Below are 18,409 nucleotides of genomic sequence, written 5' to 3' on the forward strand. Positions count from 1 at the left end.
ACCTTTTTTTGAAAAATCTTAGATTGAAAAACTGACAAACCTGATTCTGTATGGTGAATGGGAATATGCAGTATGTTCTTGACTACATAATTCAGTTTTTGTTAAAAAGAAAACAATAAAACTACTGCTGCAATCCTATATGTATGATAAACATCCCATTTCCCCTGCAGAGTTCAAGGAGTGTTTCTCCTTGTACGACAAGAAGCAGAAGGGCAAGATTGACACCAAGGACCTGATCACAGTGATGCGCTGCCTGGGTACCAGCCCCACGTTTAGTGAAATCGACAGACATCTCCAAGTCCACAAAATTGGTACAGTGCAAGATATAACTCATTTGCCTGTGGATAAATCAAGTTTGCAACAACTTGTTTATGGTATAGATGGTAATTAAAGACCAGAGTTTCCATCAAAGTCAAATTTCAGGATTTCAAACAGGTTTAAAAAGCCTTTGAGAAATGCTTTGATGTGGTTTTCATTCACATATTCAACACGTGCGCAGCAGGCAAATAAGCAGAAACTCTGGTCGAAAATCTAGTGGTTTGGTTTGAGCCCCAGACTCACAGGTCTGCCCTGTGTTTCCACCCTGGAAACTGAGATAGGATGCAGATTGTGCATTCACATATCTCCGAAGACAAAAACACCCCCAGAGTGATTCTATTGTTTTGTGTAGAGCTGCATCTTTGTGTGATTCTTTGCATTCAGTAATGGGAAATGTCAGCTAGGTGCCAGCCTAAAACATGTTTCAATGCATTAAGAGGCACAACTTGATTTAGTTTTTGCACTTTCTGATTCTTTACCTTGAAAGCAGTATATAAACACTGGAGACACTTTTTTTTTTTGCTTGTACAGAAAACTATGTACAAGCAAAAACAACACCACAATCAATATTTCTATCCCTTAATAGCCCTTGAAGTCAATTATTTTCCAGAAGTTGCATCTTATGTAGTTCTTGTCCAAATGATATTGTCAATATTGTATTTCAAAAGTTATTGACTAAGACATACTCATTTCAAGATTATTTTGATGGCATAATATCTGGGGCTGTATTCTTGTTTAGACAAGGCAGGTGAGCTGGACTTCTCTACTTTCCTGACCATGATGCACAGACAGATGCAACAGGAGGATCCCAAGACAGAAATCCTGGAGGCCCTGAGGATGACAGACAAGCAGAAGAAAGGATACATCCAGGCGTCTGAACTCCGGGCCAAACTCACCATGCTGGGGGAGAAACTCACAAACAAAGAAGGTGGGTTCAAACAAGGCTGATAATTGTAATTAACTGGCAACCTCTGTAGGATGTGAAAGCTGTTCATTTCCACCTGCCACCAACACATTATAGAGACAATAGACTACATAAAAGCACCAAGTAGCTGGGTTAGGTGTGTTGATCCTGGGCTGGAGCGAAATCTTACAGTCTGAAGAAAAAGGAGAGACCGTCAGTTTTATTTTGGGGGTATTTTCAGACATTTAATTAGAACTGCAGCCAATGTTTGTTTTTTTTGCATTTCACTACACTCGTAGTATCTTATTTCCAGGAGCCGTTCCCAGTCTTTTTGCATTTCATTGCATCTTTAGGAATCAGCACTGGGAGGGCTGTACTTGATTCCTCTGATATGTACTCATCTTATAATTATTGTCTCATTTCGCATCCAAAGTAATGAGAATGGAGCCAAAACATGAAAAAAATTGGTTGTCAAACACTTTGGGAGCTCATCGTTCAAAACAAGGACCCTGCAGAGGTAATGATAGTCTTGCAAATCTCTTGCATCAACATTGGTTTGTTTTTCTGAGCTCCTAACGCCAAAACATGCTAGGCACAGGGAATCAGACAGAGTTGGCTTCAGTTTGATGTGTTTCCATATAGGCAGATTAAGGCCAGTCCACAACAACCAAGAATGAATAGAATAAAGATTGTCTCAGGATTTACTTGTGTAAAAATAGAATATTACAAGTGCAAACATTCATACAAGTAATTGGTCTAAAGTACCATAAAAAACTAAAGATTTAAGAGTATTAGAGTGCACTGCCTCTGGATGGGTGCTGGAGGGGAGACATCCGAGAAGTTGGTTGGATTCCCAAACTATGTGGCAGATATTGAAGCCACCAATAATAGAGAAAACTCAGTAGCCCTTTAAGACCATAGAGCCATTTGAATTATCCTCCTCCTTATGTCCTTAGCGGCTGCCTCAAGATGATGACATTCTATTGTCGCTCTAATTGGTCATCGCGTTCTGCAATACACCAAACATCCTGAGGACTGAAAAGCCTTTTGGGTGCTTGACTGAAGATTGAAAAATGAATTCACGTCCTTGGGTAAATGTTTGACAGAAGTAAAAGGAATGACATGTCAAAGCTACAGTAATGGTGAATGGCTATTAATTGAGCGATAAACTTACAGGATAATGAATTTTTAGTAATCAATGTGGGAAGCTTTCACTGGGCCAAATGTCTTGCTTGTTTGGGTTTAAAATCTCACACAAACTTTCTAAGAGTCAACAGAGTTGTTCATGTTCACAAATAATTGATTGTACCATGTTCGCAAAGTCAATGAACTCTTACTCTTGAGTGGAATTCCTCTTCAACTGGAACTTGAAGAATCACTTTAATGTTGCCATCCTCTCAGCAGATTTGATTTTATGAAAACTCCATTCAGAAATGTCATACTTGTTCACAAGGCTGGCTGGCTCATCTTAAGAGGTTATGGATGCCAATTCTACATGTTCGAGGAGTTGTCAGGCAGTCGAAAACTCCCACAGGCAAAGACCAATGGAGACTGACTACCCCAAAATTGCACCTGACCGCAGTTTACCACTGAATCCTGAATGATCATGGGAGACAGTTGCCCCAATGAGTTTTCAGGCGAGGCTCTGTCCCGTCAAGCTCACTTATCGAGTTGTTTTCCCTTTCTTTTTCGTCTAGTGGATGAGCTGTTCAAAGAGGCAAACGTCAAGTCGAATGGAACTGTCAAGTACGAAGAGTTCACCCGGCTGGTGACGCTGCCACCCGTTGATTACTGAGTGTCAAAGGAAGACAGCAAATCCTTAACAGCTGTGTTAAGGAGTCCGCTCTACATGTGCTGAATGTCTGTGAACTGAACTGAACTGTGTTCTCAGTTTAATGGATCATGAGTAAAACCTCTGCTAATACTGGCTGACTAACTAATGAGACTGAAAATTATCTTAGCTTTAGCTTTCTCTACTTTTTTTCATTTTTATTCACTGTGAATACTTAATTCAGGCATAGAACTTGTGGTCATGCACTGTATGTATAATTGATGTAAAGCATATCACATTTCTCTGGCCTGACATACAGTACATTTCTTGTATTTAAAGTACAGTTTTAATTTAAACCAATATTTCCTATTATTATGTACCCAAAGGTGGGATTACTATTGCTTTCTGGCTACTGAGACAACACAAACATTAGCTTGCCCCTAAGATTAAAAACATTGTGATGTACTGTAACAAACACTTAAATAGTATGCTGTGGTATGTAATTCTTCTGATAATGTGACCAAATTTTAAAACCCTTATGACAAGGACACACGCCTTGCCCCCCAACCTAAACACCTCAAACTCACTTTAGACTTAGTGACCCATATGATATTATGTGCATTTGCTTTGCCTCCGCATGCTTGAGTGATATTTAAAACCTTTCCTTTAATGATGAAGTACCTCCTGCCGTGGCATTGTCAATTCTATACACAATTAGTACTGTAATTACAATTCAATTTCTCCATACCATTGGCTCATGTGGTGTGAGCCGTGAAGTCTGGATGAAAAGGCTGAATTACTCTACTGGAAAATGTATTTGAAATGGACTTAAAATGTTTGACTGAGCCATGTCTTTCATCCTCTAAAGATGTAGGCTGTTCTGTGTGTTCAAATGCTTCATGCATAGGCTAATTATTAAGAATTGCAGATCTGTGACCTGTGCGTTTGGGACAGAGACATGATAAAATAAATCAGTGACTTAAAAACTGCACTACCAAAAAAATGGTTTCACATTTTTTATTTAGAGTGGTATAAAGCACAATGTATAAACATCCATGTGCAATAATAAAAACACATTACTGATTACTAAAAGAATAACATTTTCTTCCCAAAATGTCATCGTTGTATGGCTTATTAACAGTTCATTTAAATGGAGTTTTGTTCGCAGGTTGTAGAACGAAAACAAAAGAAGCTGTTTACTGCCTCGATGAATGAATACTGTCCACAGTAACTGTAGGTAGGTAAGCACTGTAGAAGCCTCTTAACAACGCTGTCTTTCTTTTGCTTTTGGAGACCAAAATACCCATCAAATGACAAATATTAACTCTTTGCAAATTCAAAAGTACAGAAATAGAATCAGTTCAACAAAGTCACAATAAAAGTATGAAAAGACAAGAAAAGTTGAAGTTAGAGGGGTGCAGTCACTCATCAACTGTATTTCAGTGCGTGAATATGTTTAAACTGAACATGAACGCATCACTTTGAAATTCATTTGACATATAATTGAGAATTCCTGAGGACAATTCTTAATGGATGCAACTGAGAGATAGCAGCCTGACGTGCAAGTCCACATAAAACACAAGTCTGAAAAGATATTTGTATTCAACTGAATTGGGCAGCATATGAGAAATACCCAAATTGCTCTTTCCCAGCACCTACCCTGCAGTGCCAAGCTTTAAAGGAAAAATCCACCTTAAAACACTTCATCACTGTGACGTACCTTGCATTTCTGGGCACACTTTGTTGTTTGGCAGTGTATTTTTCTTATTCCTGTGGATAAGTAGCCAAATATAGACAGCTATCTAAAACATCAACTGTAAACGTCAGGTTTTGGTGTCAGGCAAAAAATAAACTATAATAGAGGGAGAAATCCATCATAGAAGAGGCAGAGATACCAATTTCTCCACTGACAGTAACCTTAACAGACCATAATGCAATGCAGCCACAGGAGATGTTGCATTTTGAGTAAGGGGCACGGCCGCAATCATAGACGACCCAGTGTTCACATATTTGTTACCGAGCTAGCTGTTTTTAAATGCCCACACGGCCACCTTTGACTCAAAACATTCAAACATGTTCACACTTGTTCTCTGGGGCTTGTCGAACGGCATTTTGGGAAATGTACGAAATCACTAACTAAAGTAGAAGTAGAAGTTACAACACTTCATCATATAAAAACTCCTGGAATGCATTGAACATCACAGATTGAAGATCTAACCGTGTAAGAGGTTGGATTTTTCCTTTAAGTATATTTATGCTCCAACTGTAACTTGGCTGCATGGGTTTTTCAGTGAGTCTTGTGTATCCCCCTCAACAAACAAAGCACTCAAATTTTGAGAAAAAAAATGTTTACAGTTGCCTGAGGAAAGCAGGTTTGTTCACAAAAAGATTTGCAACATCTGAAATTATGTTAATTTCTTATTAATTTTAATCACTCATTTAGATTGAACAGTGTGGATGTCTTCTGTGTTGAAGTGCAGTGGATCTACATCATGATTTTTATGGCATTTGATGACAGAATTGTGTGCGCTATACGCAAAACACAAGCATGTCTCAGATGAAAGAAACATTTCAATCAGGGGATTTTAAATGGTGTATTGATTCATAGGTCTATTCATAGACAATCTATAGGCCAGGCAACGTATTTTAGCTTATTCTACTATAGTGAAGTAGTACTGATGTCTTTCTTTAAAGGAGAATTGATGGGTTTTTTTCTTCAAAATAGCAATAGATTTGCTTCAGTTATTCCATATTTTCCTGGCTGGGAAAGGCATGTTTTCTTAAATAAGTCTGTGGCCTAAATACTCAAACATGCACTAGTTGGTATTTAATCCCTGCTACACAGACTGAATCGCAGCCTACATGTGCGTTAGTTCTAACTACGCATTTGCATACATACATTAATGAAACAGGCAAAGAGTGGATTGTCAGTGAGAGTTCTAATCTGCCATAACAAAAAGACAATTGTAAATAATAAAAAAAGTATTACTCAGAAAAATAAACAATACATAATTCATGAAGAGACGTTTCCATAATAGACTGTAAACCTACTGCGCTCTGATGTATGGCAAATAACACTTAAGTTATTCCAATAATTCCCTCCATTTTAACAAAGAACAACTCAGAAAAAAAGTTGCATTCAACTGATATTTCAATTTGTAGAGGCAATCGAGTGGTTAACACAACAATGATCTCCAATTCCATGATATTCAAGTAGATGAGGCACTGGGCCTGCCAATACCTGATCCAAATATGTCTGGAGCCCATGTGGCCTCTAGCACCAAGCGGTTTCTGCAGCACCACTTTTCACATTGACATTTTGCCTTGTGACTTTTAAAAAACGAAATCCAATGCGTTACTGATGCAGCTACTTCATAAAGCTTTTTACAAGCTGCAACAGACATCGAACATTGAAACTAGTAAGAGTATTGAAGTATTCATAATTGTCACATGAGGCATTTACGCGGCACGTATTTCTGCCTTCTAATAATTGTACCACATTATAAGTAAAACCACTTTGCATATTGCATAACTTTCCTTATTATAGAATGTACAGTTTCTGCTGCTGTCAGATGAAAGCATTGTACCAACCTTAATGTTATTGAGTGGTTGAGCTACATAGGTAATAATTGCATTAGTAAGCTAGCCATACTGTGCCTCTTGTTGCTCTGTAAAAATCAGATGCGAGACCCTAATATCTCCTCTAGCTGCATTTCTCCGACATCAAAATCTGAAATCATACAATGTCATTCTGGTCAAATAATAAAATATAGAAAGTGCAAACAAATATTTACATTTTCATCAAAAAATTAAAAATCTGTCTATGCTTTTTTTAGATGAACTTCTGCCCTGTATAACATTTCACCAGCACAGACATGCAGCATTTTGAAGTGGGACTGGCACATTAATTAGACCCTAGTGGTGAAGAATTCATGAAAGGAGCGCGCTATTCATTTTAACTGATGATTCATGCCTTATACTCTGAATGGTAGATAAATGCACATACACAGTGGGCACAGTTGGAATGCACACTCACTTGGTGAAATGGTGTTTATCTTGGGTCTCCAGCTGGAAGTTGAGTGGTGTGTGAGTGTGTGTATGTATGATTCCATGCTGCATGTATGTGCCTGAGAAAAAAGTGCACGTCTCTCAATGCCATCAGCCTGTTTGTGCGAGTATGGAAGCAAGCTTGACAGAGGTCGCCTGGGATGCCTTGAGCGGTTGCTTTACTGCACCTCAGCGGTGAGAGGTACGGTCGTTGCCACGGGAACGCTGGCTGCAGGTTTTGCAGCACTGTGTCCGCACGGTGGACAAGTGACAACGGCCGAGCCACTGGAGCGTCTGACAGAAACGAAACGTCAGCCGATCCCGAAGACATACCGTGCCTGAGGGAGGGAGAGAGAGGGAGAGAGAGGGAGAGAGGGAGAAAGAGAGAGAGAGAGAGAGAGACAGAGCGAGAGAGCGAGAGAGACAGAGACAGAGAGAGAGAGAGAGAGAGAGAGAGAGAGAACCACAATACACAGACAGTTAATTATACCGATGGGAATATATATCAAAATTCAATATATCTATCTATATAATACAAAAATGTGGCGATATGGATCATGGGGTAGACACATGAATCGTGATATTAGCTATATTATAGCCAAATTATATTATTTGCACTTTGTAATGCCATTGTTAAATTGTTGTTTACATTCTAGCAAGCCAGGGCCATTGCTAGAATGATTTGTGTCTCAGAAATAAACATAATTCTGCAGTCATACTTTGTTGTTATTGAACTTTTATTTATTACATCGTATCGGGGTTGTATCGAATCGTGAACCCCAATATCGTGAGATAAGCATATAGTTCCATCCCTAGTTAATTAGCATTCTTTACTTTCGTTAGGCATTACTTTAACTCATCCACTGTCGACTTTTCTATTATCACATTAGAAATCAAGGGCAGAGAAAAATGTGCTAGGACCTTGAGCCTTTAAATTGAACAGTCACAGATGTGAATAATCCCAGGCATTGCTGCTCATGCTCTATTGCCCTTGTTTCACCACAAACATTGTTTAGACAGCCTGAGCATTTCTTTCAGCTCAGCGCTTTAAGATGAGAAATAAACAAATGCAATTGGTGGGAAAGAATGTCTCTGTCTGTCTTAGGTCTTTTCTTTCTGTGTTGTTTTTTTGCATCTCTTAAAATCAACCGCAGCAGCAGAACTGGATAAGAAGGACTTCTATTTATTTTTCACAGTCTGCAGACTGAGTAATGAAGCTAGACTCTTTCTCTGCTACAAAACATTACAGAGAAGAAAGAGAATGAAACCAGCAGAAACAGATTCTTGTAATTGATTTTCTTTTGTGTAGTGTAAACCTGCTCAGAAAATGTTTATATTTGTTTCAGTATTAATACAGAAATATAATTGTGATGATAAATAGAATTGTGCAGAAAAACAAAACACATATCAGAAACCTTGAACAAATCCCCCAGTTGTTTTGAACATAAAACAAGAGCTTTCTGAGACAGAAAGGTTGTGATAAAACCAGTAACTACATATGATCTTGACAGCAGTTGCATGCTTTTCCTCAGGAAATAAAGTCAAATTGACCAAGGTTTTTCTAGAGAACTGTCTAATTACATTGGTATGGGAGTGAGTGTTGGCTGCTGTAGAAAGATATATACAGTTAGATGTCAGTGTCACCATACTGACGTCACTGAAAATCCATAACATGAATTATTACAGAGGATACTCCAGGAGACAGCTCATTTACCCTTAAGTGCCCTTTCTGAATGGAGTAGGATCCTGGAAATTAATTGGTGAGAAATTAATTGTGTTTATTATTATTTAGAAAATAGAAAAGTTGATTGTTGCTCGAGATTCATTGTTTCACAAGATATAGTAGCTGCCATAGATCCCCCTCCCACAGTGTAAAGATGATCATACCAGGTGAAAGATGGATAAAGAACGCTTGTGGAACCTGATCATGATTAATTCTGTCTCTGCTCTGCTCTGCATTTTTAGCTGGGTCAGCTGTGTAAAGACGGCTTAATGCATTAATTAGCAAATATTTCAATCTCAACATACGTGTCTTCACATAACACATGGGTGGTATTAAAATTAACTCTGTTTCTTAAAGCATTAAGGAAAAAGTAGTTTCAGATTTTTCCTCATTAGTATGCAGATTTATGCAGCAAGGAATCTCCAAAATCTAATGAGATGATCTTCTCTATAGGGGAAACCTGTGGTGTCAGTATAAAGTTTTTATCATGTGTTGTCCTTGAATTATTGTGTTCACAAGAATGTGTCTACATACAATCAGACACACACACAACGGTTTCCACCTGGCCCTTGACAACAGCATTTTGACAAGGGTTGGGTGGTGACATCTGAAGTTAATGCTATATTATTGATTGATAATATTGATAATATATATTGTAGATTTGTTCCACTGCAGAAACGCTCTGCTGCATCAATCAACCCATTCATCAACATTAGGGCTGTGACTCATTTAATCTGCATGATGAGGACTGACTATACCTACAGTAAGTAATCAGTAAACTTCAAATACACTCTATGGGTCCTCATGTTGTCTTGTAAGTGTAGAAACACATTCACAACAGGAAAAAATCAAATATATACCAATGAAAACTTCCTAGGACTATTCACTAGTGATAATTGGAGCACTCTTAATATATGACATAAATGAAAATGTTACTACTAAAGTTACTTTTGTTGTCTTTTGTTGAAGAGCACCCTCCCACAGCTTAGCTTTTGAGCACGAAAGCTATACAAGAAAAAGGAAATATGTGCACAGATGGTGTACTCAGCATTTCATGAATCTGATCAAAAAAAAAGAAAATTAAACATTTGTGCAACTGCTGGATGAATGCAAAGTTTGGAGCATCTGGCTCCTGGTCCTTCAACTCCCAGCAGGTACAGCGGAAGTATGAAATTGGTAAAACAGCTGAGGCATCGCTTTCAGTGTGGGACGTCACTGAAGCATTACACCTCATCAGACACTCACCGTTTCATGGCCTGACACTTTTTGTTTCATATTTCGCTGCTAGTCTTCTCATTAAAGAGGAAGTGAGTGGGCAGGAGTCTGAGGTCTTTTGGGTAGTCAGTCAGTTATATAAGCCGTTCCTCCACCTGTCCCTTTCCCCCCCAAATACTGTTCTGGAGTGTCTGGCGAGGTCAAATAAAAGCCCACGCTTTCCTGAACAAAGTTGAGTTCAGGTGAATAGCTTCAACACTTGAGTGAAGAGAAGACAGTGGCTAATGGCTTTAACTGACGACTAAAGTATTTATAGGTCAACTATGAAGCTCTTGCAGACTGCTACAGTACATGGTTGCTTTTCGGCCTTTCTTCCCTCCAGTTGAATTTCTGTCTTCATCTATCAGGGTCTATAGTTTGGATATGAAATACAGTCGTATGATGTACAGATTACATACTCAAACTGTAACTGAATGAAGAGTCCCAGAGCTTGGATTGCTGTTGGCTACAGACAGCAGATGTCTGATGTTGACTCTGAACAAATGGAGGCACGCACACTAAAAAGTAAAACATTTCTACCGAAGTCAAATAGTGTTGTCTTTTAGGAATGCTGATATTGTTTCAACAATGAGTAATTAAAAAACCCCAGACTCTTCCATTGTTGACATAACCTTGACAACATGGTAAATATGCTTTCCTTGTCTGTGATGGTCAAATAAACTATCCTTGGTTTTAATATTCAATACCATCATTGTCCTGATTTGACTCTAAACAACTGACTCTACAGAAATCAGTGAATTCCAACCTTGATGTAAACGATGAGCCAGAAATTTGCCCTATAAGAGGAAACAAATCTTGATAAACTCAATACAACAAAAATATAAAAGAAAAACATATTACTTTGAAGATGAGTGTGACGTTTGGATAATGTATTTGTGCACAGCATACAAGAGACCCGAAGATTGTTAATTCTTATGCTCGTATAAAATGTTCTTCACCTTGAAAATAAACTATACAAGAAACCAGGTTCACTCAAACAGCTAAATTCTGGAGCTACTTTTGAAAACGAACAGGTGGTCAGGGGCCAGTTGTTAAAATTGTCTGCTTTTGTAGCTAAATGTTTGACACTGGCTGTTATCGCCCATCTTTTCTAGTTAAACAGCAAAACATGTTATATTGCTTCTAGGTGGAAAGGCGACAGCAATCAAAATTTTAATCTACCCAGACTATTATGGCACCGATCAAAAGACTTTTCAGAAGACTACCAGGTTCACTCGATTTATTCCACCTGCAGATATCACACATCCAAAAAGAAATTAACTTACATTATCTATCCTTACGTCAAGAAAGTAGACTAAGAAAGCATATAGAAAATACATATCTTCATTGAAAAACTTGGGTAAGTATTAACACTGTGAACTAATAAAGCAGAAATGTCACACAAAAATATTTATTTAATTTTCTGCTCTTCCTTTTCCGTCTTCTTTCTTATCTTTTTCTTCTCCCGACAAAGTATAGGCTCTTAAAAATGGTTTAATTTGCATTTCTATTTATTTGACTATATTTATGCTTTTTCTGTTGTGGAAAAAATATCAAAGGAAAGATGCAGTTGATTGAAACGTATCATACATGCTGTAAAATAAGTTCTTTGACGATAAAGTATATAAAAAAAGAATATTTCAAAGACATTGTCATAGAAAGAAAATAGACATCAGTCATTCACTGTAGTGTTCCATGACCATTACACAGACACACTGCATGAAATGTGTTCAAATGGTCAGCAGGAGGTCTAACCACTCTTCTTCTATTCTTTCATCTGTGGCCTCAAATCTTCAGCTCGCACTCTTTCCAATGTCACCCAGATCACAGAGACCCATGACATCAGTGGGGTCCAGAGGTCACAGCTGCAATTCAATACACAGCATTTCCTGTGTCTAACTCCCCTTCTCCACACCCCCCACTTACTGCTATCTTTGACCCACTCCCCCACTGACCCCATCAAACACACACACACACACACCAGCACGCCCCATACATGGGAGTATTATATTAGGCCCCATATAGAACAGTAAACAGAGGGGACAGTGGGACGTGGGACTTCCTCTGTTCCGAGGTCGACTTCCTCAGTACGCTCCTTTTCCACTATATGTGGTTACAGTACAATGGGAACAGGGGGGGAGCTGTTCTCAGGCCCTTCATCCCAAGCTTCAGCATCATATGACGTGGAGGTATTTTTTGCATTTGTTTTCCAGAAACATCTTAGAGCTACAGATCCTACAAGGTTAATTAGGGAACCACAGAGGAGCAGGCCAGGGAACAAACAAGATGAATATGAAATGAGAAACGAGGTGAAGGGCTGCAGAATGACCTGCATTTGGAGTGGAAAGGATCATTTAAAATGACTTCACAACTTATTAAAGCTCACTGCTGGAGAAGCTGTCTTCCAAACAATTGCAATAAATGCCAGTCATTTAAGCTTCAACAAGCTGAATAAGAAATGAGAAGTGGGGTGAAGGGCTGCAAAATGACTCGCATTTGGAGTGGAAAGGATAATTTAAAATGACCAACTTATTAACGGTTCTGTGATGTATTTTAACTTGAGAAAGCATAACAAAACCATCCTCATATTCCAGCAACTGACTGACAGATAAGACAATCTTGTAACTCGGTACAAACATAACCTTTACATCTTTGCTCCAAAAATAAGCAAAGAGCAGCCACAACCAAATCAATGACCTTTATTATTCTGGCATCTCACTTGTGAAGAATTCGTCTCCTGATGTGTGTGTGTGTGTGTGTGTCCATGCCTGCATACATGTATGTGTCAGTTTGCCTGTATATGCTTTCCGAATTCATGATTCTCTCCTCGAACAGGGACTCACCTCTGAAAGCCTGCCTCCTGCCTCTGTGAGATGCCGAGTCCTGTCAATTCCTTCAGCCTCTACATAACAAGGCCGGAGGAGGACAGGAGGGGCAGCATCAAGGGAGAGAGAGGGAAAGACAGAAATACAGTGGAAGACAAGACACTGCAAGAAGAGAGCGAGTTCGAAAGGGTGAAAGACGAGAGAGAGCAAGGCCATGTGAATGCTCAAACTATAGCATCTATAGTCTTTTTCCCACAGCGCAGCCGAGGGCATCACAAGGCAAATTCAGGTCAGGCAGGTAGTCAGTCAGTCAGTCAGTCAGGTAACGCTTAGTGAGATGATGCGCTTCGTCAGATGGCCTCTAGAGGGCGTTTTTGACTGTGCGATGCAGTGTTTCCCATACAGAGGCACAAAATCAAAAGTTGTTCAGTGTTTATAAAAGGATCTAAAGCGATCTCTAATGCACCTGATGTGCGTACCACGTCATGTCTGTAATGTGGAGATGTACAGACAGCAGACCAGCAGCATTGAACTCAATCCACAGAGTCTCCCGGTGTGAAAACAAAAGTGAAACTCAGCAACAGGAATTTGTAGACAGTAACTCGTCTTCGCTGCCCTACAAACTTTAACGGTAGGTGGTGTCATCTTGTGGTATTTAAGTAACGTTAGTGGAATTAGGTAATTTAACCGTGTCGCAGTGCTGCAGTGCATAGAGTTGAACATAGGTGCCATTTCTAAACACTGACCAACTTTTGATTTTGTGCCTCTGTATGGTAAACACTGCATCTCACTAGAGGCCATCTGATGAAGCGCATCATCTCACTAAGCTTTACCTGACTGACTGCCTGACTGACCTGAATTTGCCTTGTGATGTCCTCAGCTGCGCCGTGGGAAAAACAGACAAAGATAATTGGCCCTAAGCTTTAAAAAATTCATTCTACAATAAAACTCTAATGAATTTCAATGGGGATTCTTTTGACTGAAGAATTGTGTGGGGAAATGGAGCAATAAGCAGCATGATTTCATCACATCTTTTCATCAATCCAGTATACAAAAATAAAATTACCCACTGAAAAAACTTACAAGGCAACACCAAAAGCAATCTGTGAAGCATTTGCTGAGTTTTATAGAACTCTCTATACAAAGGGAGACACCTGTAGTAACAATTTCTGATACAAGCTAAACTTCCCACTATTTCGCTAGAAGCAGTAGAGAACCTAGAAGCACCTATCACAATAGAAGAAGTTATAGACACAATTAGAAATTTATCAAATAACAAAAGTCAAGGACCAGATGGCTTTTGCAACAAGTTTTATAAACAGTTCATCAAGCTTATATCTCCACTATTGCTAGCTGCCTATGACTACACTTTTGAGGAAAAAAATATTGCCTTCCACATGGGGGGATGCAACGATAGCAGTCATTCATAAGGATGGACAAGACCCCACTCAGTGTGGATCGTACAGGCCCATATCAATTTTGAACTGCGTTTACCGAATATTAACAACTATCCTGTCACATAGGCTAAAGAAAGTTATCGGCTCCATCATTCACTCAGATCAGACAGGATTTGTGAAAGGTAGATTCTCCGGTAACAACCTCAGGAGACTTCTTAATATAATGGCACACTGTCAGAGAACAACAGATGAATCAATAGTCCTCTCCCTTGATGCCGAAAAGGCATTTGACCGAGTGTCTTGGGAATTCCTTTTTCAGTCGCTGGTACAGTTGGGTCAAAATACTGTATTCCAACCCTAAGGCAGCAGTGCGTGTAAATGTTGTTACTTCAGACTCTTTTATTTTAGAACGTGGCTCAAGACCAGGCTGCAGCCTCTCACCTTTACTATTTAATCTATGCATTGAACCATTGGCACAATTGATAAGGGAAGATAAATGCATAAAAGGCATTAAAATTGGAGGAGAGGAACACAAAATCTCAATGTACGCAGATGATGTGCTCCTCTACTTAACAGAGCCTCATATATCAGTCCCCCACCTTATGAAAATGGTGAAAGAATATGGATACTATTCATATAAGGTTAATGTGGATAAAACAGAAGCCATGGTGATAGGAGGCATTATTTCCCAACACACTAAGGATACCTTAACCCTTAAATGGCCTATTACTGGTATTAAATACTTGGGTATTTTTATCCCTCCCCAGTTAGATAAATTGTTTGAGGCCAATTACAAGAAACTTTTAGATAGAATCAAGGTAGATTTGGACAGATGGTACCCCTCTCTTTGATGGCTAGGGTGGAGACAGTGAGGATGAATATTTTACCGAGACTTCTTTACCCTTTCCAAATGCTACGTATACATATTCCCAACCATATTTTTGATTCACTAAATAAGATGACTTCACGTTTTATTTGGCAAGGGAAACGCCCAAGAATACGTTACAAAACATTGCTGCTCCCTAAAAGATGTGGTGGATTAGCTGTTCCCAATTTCAAACTCTATTACTGGGCAGCACAACTCAAATCACTAGTTGTATGGATGACAGACGATTTAAGTACTCGGTGGCTCAATATAGAAAAATCTTTTTGTACCTCGGTACCTTTAAGAGCTCTTCCTTTCTCTAATCCGAATTTAGGAGATCCTGATTTTAACAAATGGACTCTACTCACAATCAAAGTGTGGAGAGAAATACAAAAAAAACTTAAAATGTCCACATCAATATCCAGTTTGTCCTCAATCGCTTATTTACATAACTTTCCCCCATCTCCACTAGATGTTGGCTTTAAGAAATGGGCCAAATATGGCCTGATGTTTGTCCACCAACTCCTTCATGATGGACAAATGTTGTCATTTCAGGAGACTATGGATAAATATGCCATTCCCAAAACAGATTTTTATAGATACCTGCAGCTTAGACACTTTCTCCAAAAGCATAGCGACTGGAAAACTATCCAAACTCCCAACACCTTAGAAAAGTAATTGATTCAATATCAGGCAAAAACATCGACAGCTACTGGAATTTCCTCCCTATACTTCAATCTTACATCACTAGAGGAATATAATTAATTTTATTTAAAAACTAAGTGGGAGACGGAAATCCAAGAGGTCATTTCAGAGAGGGAGTGGAGGGTTGTTTGTGCCGAGGCACATAAAGTAACCAACTCAAATTCCTGGCAAGAATTTAAATGGAAAACTATAACCAGATACTTCAGGACACCATCACTCACTGCCAAATCAGGCACCACTGACAGTAATGGCTGTTGGAGAATTTGTGGAGAGAACGGGAATCACCACCACATACTCTGGTCATGCCTGAAACTTAAAAACTTTTGGGACAGAGTATTCAGAGATGTTAATTCAGTCTCTGACATTATAATCCCACAAGATTTTAACACAGCCATTCTTGGAGTGATAATGGAGGGTTTTAGCAGCAGAAAAGAGATATACATGTTAAAAATACTGCTTGTAACAGCATTGAAAGTTATCACACGGAAATGGCTTCAATCTGATCCCCCAACACATGTTGCCTGATATCAAGACAGAATTGTCAACTCGTTACACTCCATTTCCATCTTCAGTCTGACATTGCCTCCACTCTAACCGATTTCCGTGGGGGAGGGGGATTCGATTTTCCCTAACCAATCACTAGAGATGAACATATCCGCCTGAATCTAACGTCATTTTAAGTCGACACTGATGCGTAGCTATGACAACACCAGAGACGGTTCAGAAAGTATAGAGCATCTTTGACAACACAGAGCAAAGTAAAAACAAAGTATGACGACTTTCAATCGATTTAGAACAGCCTCGATAGCAGCGTCTATCTTGTCTATAGCGGTTGCCATTGTTGTTATTACTCCTCCTTGGTTCCGGCGCACAGCTTGACAACGCTTGACAACAGCTTGACAACAGCTTGACAACGGTGTTAGTCCCGCCCGTGGCGCTGATTGGCTAATCGTTAGTCCCCCCCCGGCGCTCACTGGACCGATCATTTTTCAACCGAGAAAACGCTGTTTCATGTCACGATGCCAGACCAGAATCAGTCAACCTGGTGGAGTGGGTGGATTCAAAGGTCTGGACCCAGGCAACAACACATGAGCAACGGATATCCAAACTGAAAGAAGTACAAGAAATGGTAAGAATGACTCATATCTATAATTAATTTCATGTAAAACCCTACTAGACATCACCACCCACCATGTCAGGTGCCCCCCCCCCCCCCCCCCTTTTTTTGTGGTCTTATTTTGTGGTTTTATGTGTTTTTGTATGTGAGTCTGTAATTGCCTTTTTTGTTGTTTGTTTGTTTTTCTCACAGTTCTATAATTGATAAGAAGTAACACATAACCTCACAAAAAAACCTCACACAGTGCAGCTCATTAATTCTTCAAGTTGAAGCTGTGGGAATCGGGTGAGCATCCTGAGCAGCCTTCAGCCTGGGAACAGGGCACAGTGTCTACTTGACCTCTCTCCACCCTCCTCTCCTTCTCTTGCTCCCTACTATCTTTTCCCATTTAAGTCACACACTGTACACTCACACACACACTGAATCCAGACTAGATATAACTGCTAGCTTGCACACATGACTTGAAATAAGGTTGACCCTATCTATACATTTAGTGATGGGGAAAAGTTGCACTGTCCATACTGTACATCCATGTGGTCCAATGGCACATTTTAAGAACATAATATAACTATTCATGTTGTTATATATAACAACAAATTAGCCTGTAAAATGTCTAGTCAAAAATCCATATAGCCCTGAAGACAGCGGAGAAAGCCTCTTCCATCTGAATCCCACACAGCTAGAAATTCTGTATTGCTATGTCGATCGATCGATCTATCGATCTATCTATCTATCTATCTATCTATCTATCTATCTATCTATCTATCTGTATACATACATATATATACACACATACTGTACATACCAGTGAAAAGTTTGGACACAACACATTTTTCTTTATTTTTACTATTTTCCACATTTTAGAATAATAGTAAAGACATAAAAACTATGAAATAACACAAATGGATTTATGCAGTGACCAAAAAAGTGTTAAACAAAAACTAGCTTATATTTTAGATTCTTTAAAGTAGCCGCCCTTTGCCTTGATGGAAAGGCAAAGGCTTTGGAAAGAAATTCATACATAGGCATCAACTTCACTATTTATATTTGTCTAAGAAACAAATTTCAAGCATTTAAGCATAAGCCTTTAGATCAAAATGGCTTTAAGATAATGGAAAACATAGTACATTCAATCAGGTGTGTCCAAACTTTTGACTGGTAGTGTATATGCAAAGATAATTCAGCACAGACTGAATGAGGAGAGACGTTTCATCACATTATTTTGGTTTTCCCCTGATAAATGCAGCGCATGGTGTTAAAACACGTGCGCAATCCATGTGTAAGCTGTTTGAAGGATAACAGATGAACTCACATTGCCTTCTTCTTAGTGCGTTTCCAGTCCTATCCTCTTACTAGTAAGAACGCCAACCTCGGTCTCCTTGTGGGAGTTTTATAAAGAACACTAATGACTTGCTACCCAGACGGATCGTCTCTTATACAAAATTGGATTCACACAGCTATACACGTGATGGTTGAACTTGGT

General features: G+C 39.1%; 2 protein-coding genes across 2 annotated transcripts in view; one reads left to right on the plus strand and one right to left on the minus strand.

The window, feature by feature from the left end:
- The first annotated feature begins 281 nt into the window (after positions 1-281).
- On the plus strand, positions 282-3,899 carry calml4a (calmodulin-like 4a). Its single transcript, XM_071530294.1, has 3 exons — positions 282-311; positions 1,058-1,246; positions 2,920-3,899. Exons 2-3 carry the CDS (start codon positions 1,096-1,098, stop codon positions 3,015-3,017), a joined length of 249 nt encoding a protein of 82 aa, XP_071386395.1. The 5' UTR covers positions 282-311; positions 1,058-1,095; the 3' UTR covers positions 3,018-3,899.
- A 3,271-nt stretch (positions 3,900-7,170) lies between these two features.
- LOC139653296 (A disintegrin and metalloproteinase with thrombospondin motifs 7) overlaps positions 7,171-18,409 on the minus strand; it is a gene marked incomplete at its 5' end in the record, with an annotated part of 103,884 nt that continues 92,645 nt past the window's right edge. The window contains one exon of the mRNA XM_071530291.1: positions 7,171-7,378. Within this exon, the coding sequence (XP_071386392.1) occupies positions 7,230-7,378 (149 nt within the window). The remainder of the gene's footprint in view (positions 7,379-18,409) is intronic.

This window comes from Centroberyx affinis, unplaced genomic scaffold (genome assembly GCF_046629955.1).
Source record: "Centroberyx affinis isolate AG114_WGS23_722 - 3 ecotype Tasmania unplaced genomic scaffold, CSIRO-AGI_Caff_v1 ptg001910l_1, whole genome shotgun sequence".
NCBI classification, from domain to species: Eukaryota; Metazoa; Chordata; class Actinopteri; order Beryciformes; family Berycidae; genus Centroberyx; species Centroberyx affinis.

Coding starts and splice junctions, on each gene's coding strand:
- calml4a (XM_071530294.1), top strand. CDS start 1,096: ATGATGCACAGACAGATGCAACAGGAGGATCCCAAGACAGAAATCCTG. Junction 1,247..2,919: donor GAAACTCACAAACAAAGAAG/GTGGGTTCAAAC, acceptor TTTTTCGTCTAG/TGGATGAGCTGTTCAAAGAG.